At 47.3% G+C, this 13,456-nt stretch overlaps 1 protein-coding gene across 1 annotated transcript in view; it reads right to left on the reverse strand.

Moving 5' to 3' along the window:
- JAZF1 (JAZF zinc finger 1) overlaps positions 1-11,464 on the reverse strand; it is a gene marked incomplete at its 5' end in the record, with an annotated part of 195,309 nt that extends 183,845 nt beyond the window's left edge. Inside the window, one exon of the mRNA XM_082479950.1 lies at positions 11,350-11,464. Within this exon, the coding sequence (XP_082336076.1) occupies positions 11,350-11,464 (115 nt within the window). The remainder of the gene's footprint in view (positions 1-11,349) is intronic.
- Between the last annotated feature and the right edge of the window lie 1,992 nt (positions 11,465-13,456).

Consider the following 13,456-nt stretch of genomic DNA (forward strand, 5'->3'; position numbering starts at 1 on the left):
CTACACTTTTTATTTAAAAAAGAAAGGAAGGAAAAAGTCAAGTTGCCATTGAGATAAAATATGCAGCTACCAATTAACGCAGTATATCTCCAGAACATCCATTAAGCTTACAAATTAATGTTAATTTTTATTATATTTGTTTCAATATTTGAAATGCATTTGAGGCCATACATACAGTTCAGATATAGCAAGAGCAGATATAGAATTTCTCACCCATCTCTTTCACAATGACTTCTATCTCCAAGATATGACAATTGGTAGAGAACTAAAATTCATCAGATAAAGGCAGTTTAAAGGCATTTTTAAAAATTCAAATCCAACCACTTAATATTGGAATACAAGAATGCAACCAGAAATATCCACAGAAGGTAACAGCAACAAATATCTTTTCCCCATCCTGGGCATCCAATTATTGTCGCATACCTGATCAAGCTCTTGATATTTACCCTGGCTCTGGAAGCAGGTTGAGCAAGCCACTAAAACTCCTTGGCATTAACTATGTTCCAGATCACGGTGTCTAACATCGACTTTATCTCCCTGCTGAATCTAGCATAAAGAGTGCCCTGCATAATTGCCCCAAGGTAACTGTCAGCAAAGACAGGTATTTGGTCTGTTCTGAAGACAGGCTCTTTACAAGCTCACAAAAAATCTGCCAGTGAGAAAGGGGTTATTGTGGATAGCTGAAACAAGAACAAGATGTTATGTACAGGTAGCTAACTCTCTGGATAGCTGCCCTAGGACAGAACCCAAAATCTGGAATCACTGTTAAGCATGACTGCTGAAGAGAAAGCATGAGGACTGATACCAGCTACAGCGTCAGTCTTTCCCATCTGTAAGCGCATTTACACAGTTCAGGAGTATTTAGTCAATTTAAGAGATTTTCTGAGGTGTAAGGAAAATGTAATTATTACCAATGCTAGGACAGTGTGGAAAGAGTCCTACAGCACAGCTAGAAAGTCTCTCTAAAGCATAGCAAGTGTTTACACTGAGCATGGAAAAAGGAAGACTCTCTAGCATAGCCCTCTGAAGTGGAAGCACATGCAAAAAAATCCATGCGACATTATCTTCCCACCCTCCACAACCACACCACAGCCTTCCCCTGTGTCTTCCCAGGAGCACAGAGCACTTACAGCTACAGCAGAGGACCCCAGGTCACCCTAGTTCTTCCCTGGAAGGTTGTGCAACCATGGGACTTCTTATTAAACACTTTTTAGCTTTCCTTTTCCCTCCAAATATCACAGTAGTTCTATGCAACTTCTAGTGACTTTCTCACTGTCAATGAAGCTGTTGACTATCTGGTTCACCCCACCACAACCATGGTACTCTGCACTGGGATGAACAAGCCCAAGACTGAGAGTGCAAAGCAGCACACTCCTGAGCCTCTTCCCCTTTCTGTGCTGTCACTGCTGCAGAGATTTTTTGCTCCCCTTCCACAAATCCATCTTTTTGACATCAGCATACTCATTGAGTCAGTATTACAATACGGCCCAAACAAATTTATGGGGAAAGGCAGTTATTGGGAGTTTTCCTTAAAACCCCATTAATATTTCCCCCCGCCCCTATGCAAAAAAAAAAAAAAAAAAAAAAGTTCAGACAATGAAGACCTGAAGCCTCAGTAGGAAGGCTCTGGAGACATCCCAAGAGCATAACGGGACAAACAGGAAGAAAAGCTCCCTGGCCCCAAATTGAAATACAGATAAGTATACAAGAGGTTTATTTTTATTCTTTGCATCAAAGCTGGGACCTTAACAACTCTCACTTCACCCAGTTAACCCAGTACAACAATCGGTGATGCCTGTGAGGTAACAGACGCTCCTCAACGGCAAGTTACAGGAGCGGCAACGCGTGTCCAACAGATTGCTAGAAAAACATGTAAACTTCCAGGGTTTCCTATAATTTTTTTCACCAAATTTACTTGGATCAATGTCAGTCCTTTGATGTGAAGACAAAGAAAGCAAGGGTAGACCTCAGTAATTTGGTATTCAGCTTTCACCTGCAAGCAGGCAAGCATCTGAAGTCTGCATGAAGCCTTTAAATGCATTTTGAGGTCACTCCCATAACACTAATGCACACACTTTCTCTGATGAAGATACACTGTAGAACTGCATCAAAATAAAGGACTGAAATAATGACATTGTGTTGTTTTCTTCACTGAATGCCACTGTCATCCACCACCACACAAGGGGCTGAGTTCATATTCGCATACCCACTCCAATCTCATATGGCAGTGAAATTGGATCTTTCACGTCTTAAATATACTACCTCCCAGTTTCTCAGCTACAGCTTCACTTGCTTCTACGGGGATAATTCCCAGAAAGTAAGATGGTGACTACATTACACACTGCTGAAGAAATAAGTGATACTTTACATCTATTTCTCCTTTCCACAGCATACTCATATTTGCAGTTAGACGAGATGATCATTGCAGGTCCCTTCCAACTGAGATAGTCTATTCTATTCAGCAGTTCTATTTTTATTCAATGTACATTTTACTATCTGTCAAAATATGTTGGGGAAAAAATTTATTTCCAGAAGGAACAGAAACGTTTGCAGCTTACTCAAGTTTGACAAAGTAGTCTTGCGGGGGAAGGGGGGAAGAAAAAAAAAGGGGGGGGGGGAGAAGGGAGGAATCTCAGAAGTGTCCAAATATTTCCTAAATTAAAAAAACATTTTGTTGGAGCAGTTTCAGCAATGCCAACATTTCAAAATGAAAGTGCTCAGCCTTTCACAAAAAAAATCTTAAAAAATAAGATGGCCTCTATTAGCACACAGTGAAATCTTTCTCAAAATCAGAAGAAATGTTTCAAAATTTGTCCACAAATAAATTCTAATCTTTTTGGCCACTGAGAACTGACCAGCTTGGCTTCAAAATCCTACTCATTTTTTTCTATTAAACTGATTAATTTCTTTTTCTATTTCTATTACATCCCTTGTAACACAAGATGGAATGTTAAAAAGGTATAACTAACACCTGTATTTAAGTCAATTCATTCTTTAATGAATTACAGTATCTTAAATTGCACAGAGGTAACGTACTCCATCCTGGGCACTCATCAGACACGCAAACAGCACCGTAGTGTCATGAGCATCTTTGGTGAAGAAATGCATTCACCTTGTTTATCATGGCACAAAATTAAGAAGGATCCTCCTAGTAATTCAGGGTGAAAACCACAAAAATTAAAATAAAAGAAAATTATTCTACAGACCAGAATATTGCTCCAGCCTCTTGTAGCAAAAGATAAGTTTAATAAAGCATACGTACACCTCCAAAGTATTTGCAAAAGTCTCAGGGTAGAATTAGACACTGAGTAAAAGGAATTGGTTGTTTAATTTTAACTGTGAAATTCCTCACAGAGACATTCCTCTAAAACTAAGGACTTTTCTTTGTTAGATACAGCTGATTTATCATACCAATTCTCTATTTGCCGCCATTTCAAATTAACAGTAGAATCTTTGTCTCTGCTTTTCTCAAAGTGTATATAGCTGCTACTTAGATGTTTATCATCTACATTTTGAATTAGTGGTGCTTACTAGAGACAAAATTAATTCTCAGTGAAACACAGCTTATTCAAGAAAAAGAATTATAAATAACGGAAAAAGAGCACATTCAGGAGCAATTTGAAGAGTACAGTGGAAGCAGCTGGCCTCCAGTGCTTATTTCTTTTGCATTTAAGTATTCTGCAGCTTGACACAAAATACTTCTGACTACTTGTTTGTATTTGCATTATATTTTATAGGAGGAAGGAATGGTAGGTAAGATTGTCTCCAGATCGAACAGATATGTTCCTTTACCTTCTAGCATCACCTCTTCCTCAAATTTTTATTATACAATTCCTGGTCTTTTCACATTCCCTAAGAAATGATGAAGTGATAAAAAGATAATTTGACTGGTAGCCACCTGACTATTTTATTTTTCTCATAAAGATTGCAGGTTAGCTACAAAAACATCCTCTCACACCCTGAAGAGTACACATAATAATCACTGTAAATTTCCCCCAAAGTATGCCCTACACAAGTGAAGTACAACACAACTGCTACAAGTCACCTGATGTTTCTTCAGTTTTTAATTTTCTGATTCATATTTGTTTAGGTCTGTTTGTGCACAAGAGCAACAATCCCTGCTGATGGTAGGGATGAAGGCCAATGGCATCCTGGGGTCCATCAAGAAGAGTGTGGCCAGCGGGTCGAGGGAGGTCATCCTCCCCCTCTACTCTGCCCTGGTGAGACCGCATCTGGAGTACTGTGTCCAGTTCTGGGCTCCTCAGTTCAAGAAGGACAGGGAACTGCTGGAGAGGGTCCAGCAAAGGGCTACAAAGATGATTAGGGGACTGGAGCATCTTTCTTATGAGGAAATGCTGAGGCACTTGGATCTTTTTAGTCTAGAGAAAAGAAGTCTGAGGGGGGATCTTACCAATACTTAAAGGGAGGGTGCCAGGGGGATGGGAACAGATTTTTTCAGTGGTGCCCAGTGATAGGACAAGAGGTAACAGGCACAAACTTGAACATAGGAAGTTCCATCTTAACATGAGGAGGGACTTCTTTACTTTGAGGGTGGCAGAGCACTGGCACAGGCTGCCCAGAGAGGTGGTGGAGTCTCCCACACTGGAGACATTCCAAACCCAGCTGGATGCCGTCCTGTGCAACCTGCTGTAGGGGACCCTGCTCTGGCAGGGAGGTTGGACTAGATGATCTCCAGAGGTCCTTTCCAACCCCCACCATTCTGTGACTCTGTAGCCCTGGTGAAGGGCCTCACCCAAAGCCACTCAAGCCGACAGAGGAAAAAGGCAAGATCCCTCTTGGCTTTATGCAAGGCCTTCGATCTTAAAAAGGAAAAATAAGTTTGCAGCATGTTTGCAGATGTTTGTTTTCAGTCCTTTCTTCCTGGGAAATACACTTTTCAAGCTTTACAACATTAAAACACTTTATGCTTTAGCCTCAATGTACTTGGTAACCTCAGAGCAAAAACATACTTCACGCCATAGAACTATCAAAAATCATGTTTTAGTTAAAGTTTAATGGCAATTCCATTTACCTCCATATGATTAATATAACCTAGCTTTTGCAACAACTGTTGCACCTACATTTTATCACTATTTAAATTCAAACCCAAAGACCAAAAGAAACCAGACCTGAAACTGGAAAATAATCCAAAACCCTGCTTTGCTCAAGATTATGAGTAGGGGGAAAAAGTGCTGATCAGAACTGTTAGTAAAAAAAGACTCTAATTGACAGAAAAGCCTTCCTGAAGTAAAGAGCTTTCCTCACTACACCAACTTGGAAAGTGAATGCGCAACGTCCTTGGAACATACATCCTTCCACTGTGAAATGCATTTCCCATAAATAAGAAAAATTACAGGTGTAGAAGTACCGGGCAGAGGATGAACTTAAAATCAACATAGCCACAATTAGGTTTTTCTAGTTGCTTTCCATGAACAGTAATTAGTACTACTGCTGAGGTAAATACATGTAATTGTTCATTTATTTTGCAAGGCCACAGGTGTATGTACATTACATAGTATGGCAACAAAGCATAGGCTGTCCTCTTATTTCCAGACACCAAACAGAGCATCCCATATAGCTAGGTTGCTACATCACTCAAGTGTAAAAAGCCTTAGGTTAAGATCTACCACCTCCTCAAAACAGCCCATCTCAACTCCAAATGCTGAAAAATGCTATATGACAGTAGAGCTATATGACAGTAACCACTTAGATGATGTTCACACTCTTTCAAAGAGCTCAGCTTTAAGCAAATCAAATCTTTCATAGAGACTTAAGTTTGCTCGGCCTTCCATAAATGCAGAAGCGTGTAGCCCCTCATCCTTATCACTAGCAACACAAAAGGCTTGCATCTTCTTATGCTTTACATGCCGTGCTGTGAGGTCCAATACAGAAGCTGTCATTTATGTCATACTGCACTTCACCCAATATGCTGGTGGAAGTTTGGGCAACACAAGAGAAGGGACCGAAGCAAACACTTCAGCAATACTAAATACCACTTTTGCATGTGCTCACAGCCAGCTTGTAACCCAACACCTTTCACCATCAAAGTGAGGACACAGCCCAACATTTATTAGCATTTCTGAAAAAATATTGAAAGGGACAACATTAAGCAAGCTGCATGCATCAGCCAATGGATTATTAAACCACTCGATCTCCTTGCTAAGGAATTTGGCCCCTTGACTGCCTAATATTAAATAAGAATTGAAGTCACTGAAGGTAGCAGATGCCAAAATTACCACCAGACACGGAATTTCAGAAGCCTCTTTCCTCCTCCGTATGACCTGAACTTTCCAGATGGGTGGTATTTTATATATAAGATTTTGGTCCGTCTTCTGCAACTATTCTTTTATTAAAGAAGTTCTATTTTTCTTGTTAATCCTGTCACTTAGGAAAGCAGATGCCTCTGCTCCCACTGTAAGTACTGTCCTGTTACAGGTTCCATCCTAATATTTGGGAATTGGTCAACTGTGATGAGAAGCATCACAGCTCCCAGTTCCGACAGCAGTACTACACAAATACCTCACTGGAAGCTATCCAACACTGGGACTTCTTGCAAAGTTATGATGAAATGGTCAGCGGCAGTAGATCATCTTAGTTTGTGTAATTACTGTATAAGCAGATAGTCTTTTTCTTCCCTTCAAATTCTTCTAGCAGTTTCAGTGCAACACAATTAAACTCTACTTCCACTAAGGTAAGTGCCTTCAGATTTATCATTTGTATCTCTTCCTATCCACTCTTCCATCTCTTTGGGCCCGCCACTGTGTGTTCAGATACTCATTTCATTCACATCCATCTCCTCAATGCTCAGTGAGTTGCAGAGAAGCAGGACTGCTCAAATAAGCCATACAGCTACACAGGTGCATACAGCATGTCGGTACTCAGCATGGACCAAGTGAACACATAGTGGCTCATACAAGCAACAACCTCATCTCCACACGTGATTAAAAATACTTTTCAACTATAAATACAAAGCAAAAGTTAAAAAAAACCCCAAACTGACGTGGTCAAAATCTGATTAAGACATTCAGTTTAAATATTGGCTCTTCAGCATCAGAGTAAACTTTGTATTAGCAACCAGCTTTAAGGAGCTACTTCACCCCCCACTCTAAAGGATGCAGTTCAACTATGGGTATGATTGAGGAAGAATCAAATCACAGGAGGGGGACAGGGGGACGGACGGAAGACGACACCACCCCCAAAAAACACAGGAAACCAAAGTGTGTGACCCTCTGGACTTCTACGAACAACTGAAAATGCCCCAGAAGATTACTTATACCAAGTTAAGACTTAAATGTAATGTCAGAAACACTCTGTGGAACAAGAGGTGCCACTCCTAACATCACAGCTGAAGACACTACCAGGACTGCAGAGATGCAATAAAATTTGCCACGTTGCCACAGCTGAATACTCAGCAGTTCAGGGTTGGTTTGTTGTTTTTTTTCTTCTCCTCTCTTGACAGTACTCTGGGGAATTGACTGGAGTAAGTCCATTCCATTCTACAGTGAGAATCTGGCAAATAACAGTAAATGAGGCCTTTTGCTCCCAGACTAGAGACATCAGAAAAGTCAACCAAACTACCTGTAAGGGTTCAGAGCAGCCAAAACCAAGAGGCAGGGAGATGGCCTAGCAAGACAAACTAAGAGCCCCTCTTGCAGAGAAGGTTAATAGCACTTCAGGTTGCTTGGACAACATGCTGGTAGAAAAAGCTCACAGAGAAGCATTTACTAATCAGCAGTTTTAAATCAATATCTATTTTCAGCTGTGAGCCACAGAAAATGTGAATACAGTCCTTTTGATAGTATTGTTATAGACTCAATGAGTTTCTCCTGCAAAACATGATCTTGTTGCAGAGGACACTGGTAGGGCCTTCTGAAAGACCCCAGAGCAGTGCTCCCAAGCTAACTTAACTCTTCAGAAGTCTTCAATACATAAATGCAAAACCCAGAAAGCAGCTGGTATGCTGATGGACATGTAGCACCATCTCAGAACTGAATATTTCATCCAATGGGCACAACTCCCCCAGGTTATCTGCAGTTATACTTTTTCAAGTACCTGGCAATTTATCAGGTGGTTAGTAAGACAAAGGAGAAAAAAAACCAAACCACTATACACTGAATTATTTCATTACCATATGATTATTCATTTCTGTTACATAATGAGGAAGGAAACCAACTACAGAAGCCCTCTGAAATCAAATATATTCCGTCCCCAGAATGCCACAACAGCGTTTGCCTTATACTACATTTTTATTTGCAAGACTGACCAAAAAAAGATCCCTTGATAAGTATTTGTTCCCACTTTTTCAGAGACACAATACAGCTCTGAATAATGACCAAATTCTTACCAGCTCTCCACTGATAATGTGAACGAGGTGGCAGAGCAGCAGCACTGCAGCAGCCAGACCATCAAGAGCTCATGCCATACACGCCTCCCCGCAAAGAGCTGTTTGCAGCATGAAGTTTGTTATCTGTGCTATAACACTGTCTGCCCAGCAATCGCCCACTTCAGTTTAAACTAATAATGGAAAATAACTCAATCAAGTTTTCTTTATTCCTGCAGCACATGCTGAATGTTCAAAGCAATGTATGTTTTATATGGCATGTTACTCTTTGCTCTGTATGCCGAAAACTACAGTCAGTTTTTAACACGACAAATTTCAGTGTGCATTTCTAAACCTGTATGAGAACAAACATTGACCACTTCGCATCAGACCTACTGAGAAAGTAATTCCAACATAAGCTCCTATTCAGACATTTATCCCTTTATTTCCCAGCTACCTCCAGAAAGGTTAATCACTTTTGGCTGAGCACTTATCTGGTAACTTTTCACAGATTCTCTTCCTTCAGGCTGTGCTAGGAGCCCCTCACAAACACCAAACCGTACAGCTGAGCCTCCACGTGAGATCTGGGATCCATACGCAATGTCACCAGTGCAACTCCCTGCTGATTTTTCCAATGTTTGATACAGGTGAGTAACATAACATACCCCCATCCTGTATTCACAAGCAGGTCAAGTTTAACCTGCCATCACTACAAGGTGAAGCACTAAAGATGAAGCACGAGCAACTGTACACCATTCTCCACCAGTCTGTATTCAATCAGCTGCATGTGTGACATTGTGTGTGCAAAGTGTCAGTTCTGAGTCCTGCAAGTGTTGGCAAATGACACACTCAATTAAATGCATGTGTGCTGAATCTGTAACACTTTCTTAATTTTGAGGTAGGGAAAAAAGTAATGAATACTGGCTACAAAATTCAATATACAGTTATTAAGAGAAATTACAATATTTCAGCATATAGTTCTCTGTGGAGAAGTCTAAGACACAGTGATCAGGGACTAAAGAGCAATGTACATACAGACTACATGGGCTGGACTGTATCTTTTCTGACACCCTGTGGGCTGTGGCACTTAGGGGCTGATAATCCACTTGCGGGACACAGAAGATGACTTATGAACTTTCATTTTGGGGAACTGTTTCCCCTAAGCTTTTCTGGTGTAATACGATGCACGGTGTAGGAAAAGCTAAGAATCTGAGATTCAAAAAAAAAAAAAAAAATCCCCCAACAATATCACAACAGTACGCTTGCACCATGTCGAGTCATAAATTACAGTGTTTTGTGGTATGTGGTTTTGTTACCTCAACTAGGCATCGTGATAATTATGAGAACCACACCTTTCATCTCACTGACCTATAACGTTACATTAACGTAACGTTACACTCACAATTTAAACTTGACTGATTATTTTTCAGGTATTCAGGCCTGCCTATTAAAACTTAATAAAGTGAAATGCACGGTAGGTTCATTGTTACATAGCAGCACGTTGTTTCCTCACACTTCTAATGAAACATGGGAGCCTCTGGTCTGCAGGTACTTAAAACTTCAGTATTCTCCCCAGATTTTAAAACCTGGTCTGCTTCAAAGAATTCGCTCAGGTTTTTTTGACAGTTTAAGCGCTGTATTTTATTAGCGAAGAGAGAAAGTCGAGAGGTTTCAGAAGGGAAGCAGCCTACCAGCCAAGGCAGCACACCTGCCGAGGCAGGGGAGCGGAGGTGCGGGGCGGCGGCAGCGCCGTGCCCGGCGGGGGACGGCGCAGGGACGAGATGCTCGGCTGAGAAGCCGGGGCTGGCGGCGCCGTGTCGGCCGGCAGACCCTCCAACACCAGCACGCCTCAGGCCCGGCCGGCCGGCGGCGGGCAGGCCGGTCCCGCCGGAGAGAAGGGAAAGGGGCGGGGGGAGAGGGAAAGTTGGCGCCCGCGGCCGGCCGGCAGCCGCGCCGCCCCCTCCTCCCCCTCGGGCGCCGCCCGCCCTGCCGAGGGGCGGCCCCGGCGGCCCCTGCGCACGCTCCCGCCCGCCGCCCATGAGGCGCCCTCGCCGGGAAGGCACTGACGAGTCATCGCCCCGCCGCCCCACAGGCGTCCCCGCCCCCGCGCCCCCGGCGGGACGGGCGGCTGGGGGGAGCGGGGCGGGGGGCGGCGGCCGACCGGGCAGCGGCCGTTTCGCGGTGCCGGAGGTGTGTGGGGGGGAAGCCCACAGGTGATGATCCGGCGCGGCGCCGCCCGGCCCGGCCTCAGCTCCGCGGCTAACGGCAGCGGCTCCCAGCGCGGCCGCCCGCGCGGCCCCGGGGTGGGGGAGTGGCGGGCTGCACCGGCGGCGCGGGCCGCCGGCCCCACCGTTACCGTTGCCGCCGCCGCTTGGCTGCCCGCCCGCCCGCCTGCGGGGCCCTCCCTCCACGCCCACCGCGCCGCCGGCCCCGGCCTCCCTCACGCCGGCCCTCCGCCGAGAGGCGCCTCCCGCGCTGCGGCGGCCGGTGCGGCCGGAGCCCGACCCGTCCTCCCCACCACACCTAGCAACAGCGCTGACAGGACGCAGCGGCGGCGGCGGGAGGAGTAGGAAGCGGAATGGCTGCCGCGGCGGCGGCTCCCTCCCTCCCTCCCCGGAGCCCTGACAGCCAGAGCCGGGGCGGAAGCAGCAGGCGGCGTGCTGTGCCCGTCCTCCTCCTCCCTCCTCCGCCGCCTCCTCCGGGCTTCTGCGCTCCCTCCTGCCAATGCAAACTAACTCCCCCTCGCCAGGGCCGGCGGGCTGCACGCCTCCCCCGCACCCACCCATGCCGCCGCGCCGCACGCCGCCTCCCCGAGGAGCCCTCCACGTCGCCCGCAGGACCCCTCCTGCCACTCCTCACCCTCCCTCCCCCGGCGGCCGCCACCGCGCCCCGGCTCCCGCTGCACCTTGTGCCTCCCGCCCCCCCCCCCCGCAGCTCCTTCCCAGCCCGCCGCCGCACACGCGGGCCCCCACGCCCCCCCCCTGCCCTACCCTGCCCCGGCCCCGGCCCTGGCCCTGCGGGGCACTCACCGATGTGGTTGTCCTCGATGTGCTCGATGAGCTCCGCCAGGGTTGGGAAGTGGAGCCCGCAGCCCCCGAACCTGCAGGCGTTGGAGAAGAAGGAGGCGGCGGCGATGCCTGTCATGGTGTTACATCGAGATCCCCCTGCGGTGCCTGCTCTGCCAGGGCCGGCGGCGGCAGGGCGGGGAGAGGCGGGGGCAGGGGGGAACGGGACGGCGAGAGAGAGATGGGGAGAGAGAGAGAGAGCGAGCGAGCGGGTGGGGGTGGGGAGGAGGAGGTGGCGGCGGCCGCGGCGGCAGCAGCAGCAGCGTCGGGAGCGGCGGAGGGGAGGGACGGGCTGGGTGGGGGGAGATGAGGCAGCCGCAGCTGGGAGGAGGGACCAGCGCGGCTCTGTAACAGCTGTGCTGCCCCGGCGGCGGCCGCCGGCGGCAGCGGCGGCGGGAGGAGCAGGGGCACCCGGGCCGCCCTCCGCCGCCGGGGGGACACCCGCGCCTCCTCGCCGCGGGGCCGGCGGAAGCGGCCGTCCGGCACCGAGCGGGGGCGGGTGAGGGGAGGAGGGCGCGCCGCGCCGCTAACTTTCCCCCTTCAGCCTCTGGCAGGCGGCGGGGCGGGGGGCTGCTCCCCTGGGTAGGTGCTGAGGCCGGTAAGGTGGCGCCCGCCCCCGGGGTTCTACCGGCCGCCGGCAGTTGGCTCCGAACGCAGCCGGTCACTTCCACCGCATCGCGGGGGGGGGGGCGGGAAGCAGCCCCCCCCCCCGTCACCGAGGTCGCTAAATTGAGGGGCGGCCGCTCCTTCCCGGAGGCCGCTGGACCCAGCCCTCACCTGCTTGGTGACCAGCCGGGGGAGGGGGGGCTGGGGCACCTGCGGCCCGGCCAGGCCTCGGGGGGCAGCGGGGCCTCTGTGTGTCGTCCCCCCGCAGCCCCGAGCAGGCGGTTACAGCCCGCGGGCCGAATCCTTCCCGCCCTCGCCCGGCGGCCGCCAACGTACCCTCTGAGGCGGGGCCGGGGCGTGAGGCTGCAGCCCTGGTGAGGGGGCTGAGGGGATGGGGGGGGGGAGAGTTGTTGGAAGTCGCGCACACCGCGGTCCCAAAACCCTGTTTTGACTTTTCGTCTCCGGAAAGCTATTCAGCAGAGAGGCTGACTGATTAATTGATTTTAATGAAGGTCTCCCTAGGCTCAAATTCGCAGACAGCTTTATTTAAAATTAAAAGAAGGGGGGGGGGGGGAGGGGGGGAAGCGAGAGATTGCTTGTCAGGAAGGCTCTTGCCCCCCCACCCCCCTCTTTCTGGTTTATAATTTTTTTCTCTGTACAGCTCTACAATGTTATTAATGATTTTGAGCAAAAGTGTGACTAAAAAAAGCCTCAAAATCTGCATAAGGCTCTCTTAATTGTAGTGATTCCACTCATCCTGCTAATGGCTAACAGTCCCAGACTGTTCTCACCTCTGTAAAATTAAGCGTGTGCGTAAGAATAAGCAGAGCCCTTGGCTGTTTTATTAACTCTATTGCAGGTGGGGATGTTCCTAGCATTGCTGCAGGAGCCAAAGAGTAGTAAAGCCTAAAAATGTGGTAGAATGGTTAGTGAATGGGAAGATGAGTATTTGCCCATTTGTGTAAAGCATGAAAAATCTTGGAGATAGCTCCTGGTGTCCTGTATATCAGAGAATTTACTGTATGCGGTGAGAAAACAAGCTTTATTTTGCAGGTTATTTTAGTCATTTTCTTACAGGTTTACTTTAATATTTTTCTGATGTTTTGCCTTCATCCAATTGTATTTTTCTTGATGTATGAATCCACTCCACTTAGTTTATATTGAAGAAAACAAAGCAAGCACAAACCCTACTTTCCAGAAAAATACCATGTGAAGAAGCCTTCTCAACGCATAGAGCTAGAGTTTGCATAGCCATGAGATGCTGAACCACAGAACTGTAACAATATTGTAGATTTTACACTTGAAAAAAAAAATGGTAACATGGACACAGGGTAGTCCACAGTACATTTTCAGGATTGACTGCGGTCAACCTGTAGTCTAGAGGGTTGGGGAATTGCTGCTGTTAGGCATTTCATGAAAATGTGTAGCTCTTTTGAATAATACAGAGGGTTTTGGTATCAGACAT

This window comes from Vanellus vanellus (genome assembly GCF_965231255.1).
Source record: "Vanellus vanellus genome assembly, chromosome: 2".
NCBI lineage: Eukaryota > Metazoa > Chordata > Aves > Charadriiformes > Charadriidae > Vanellus > Vanellus vanellus.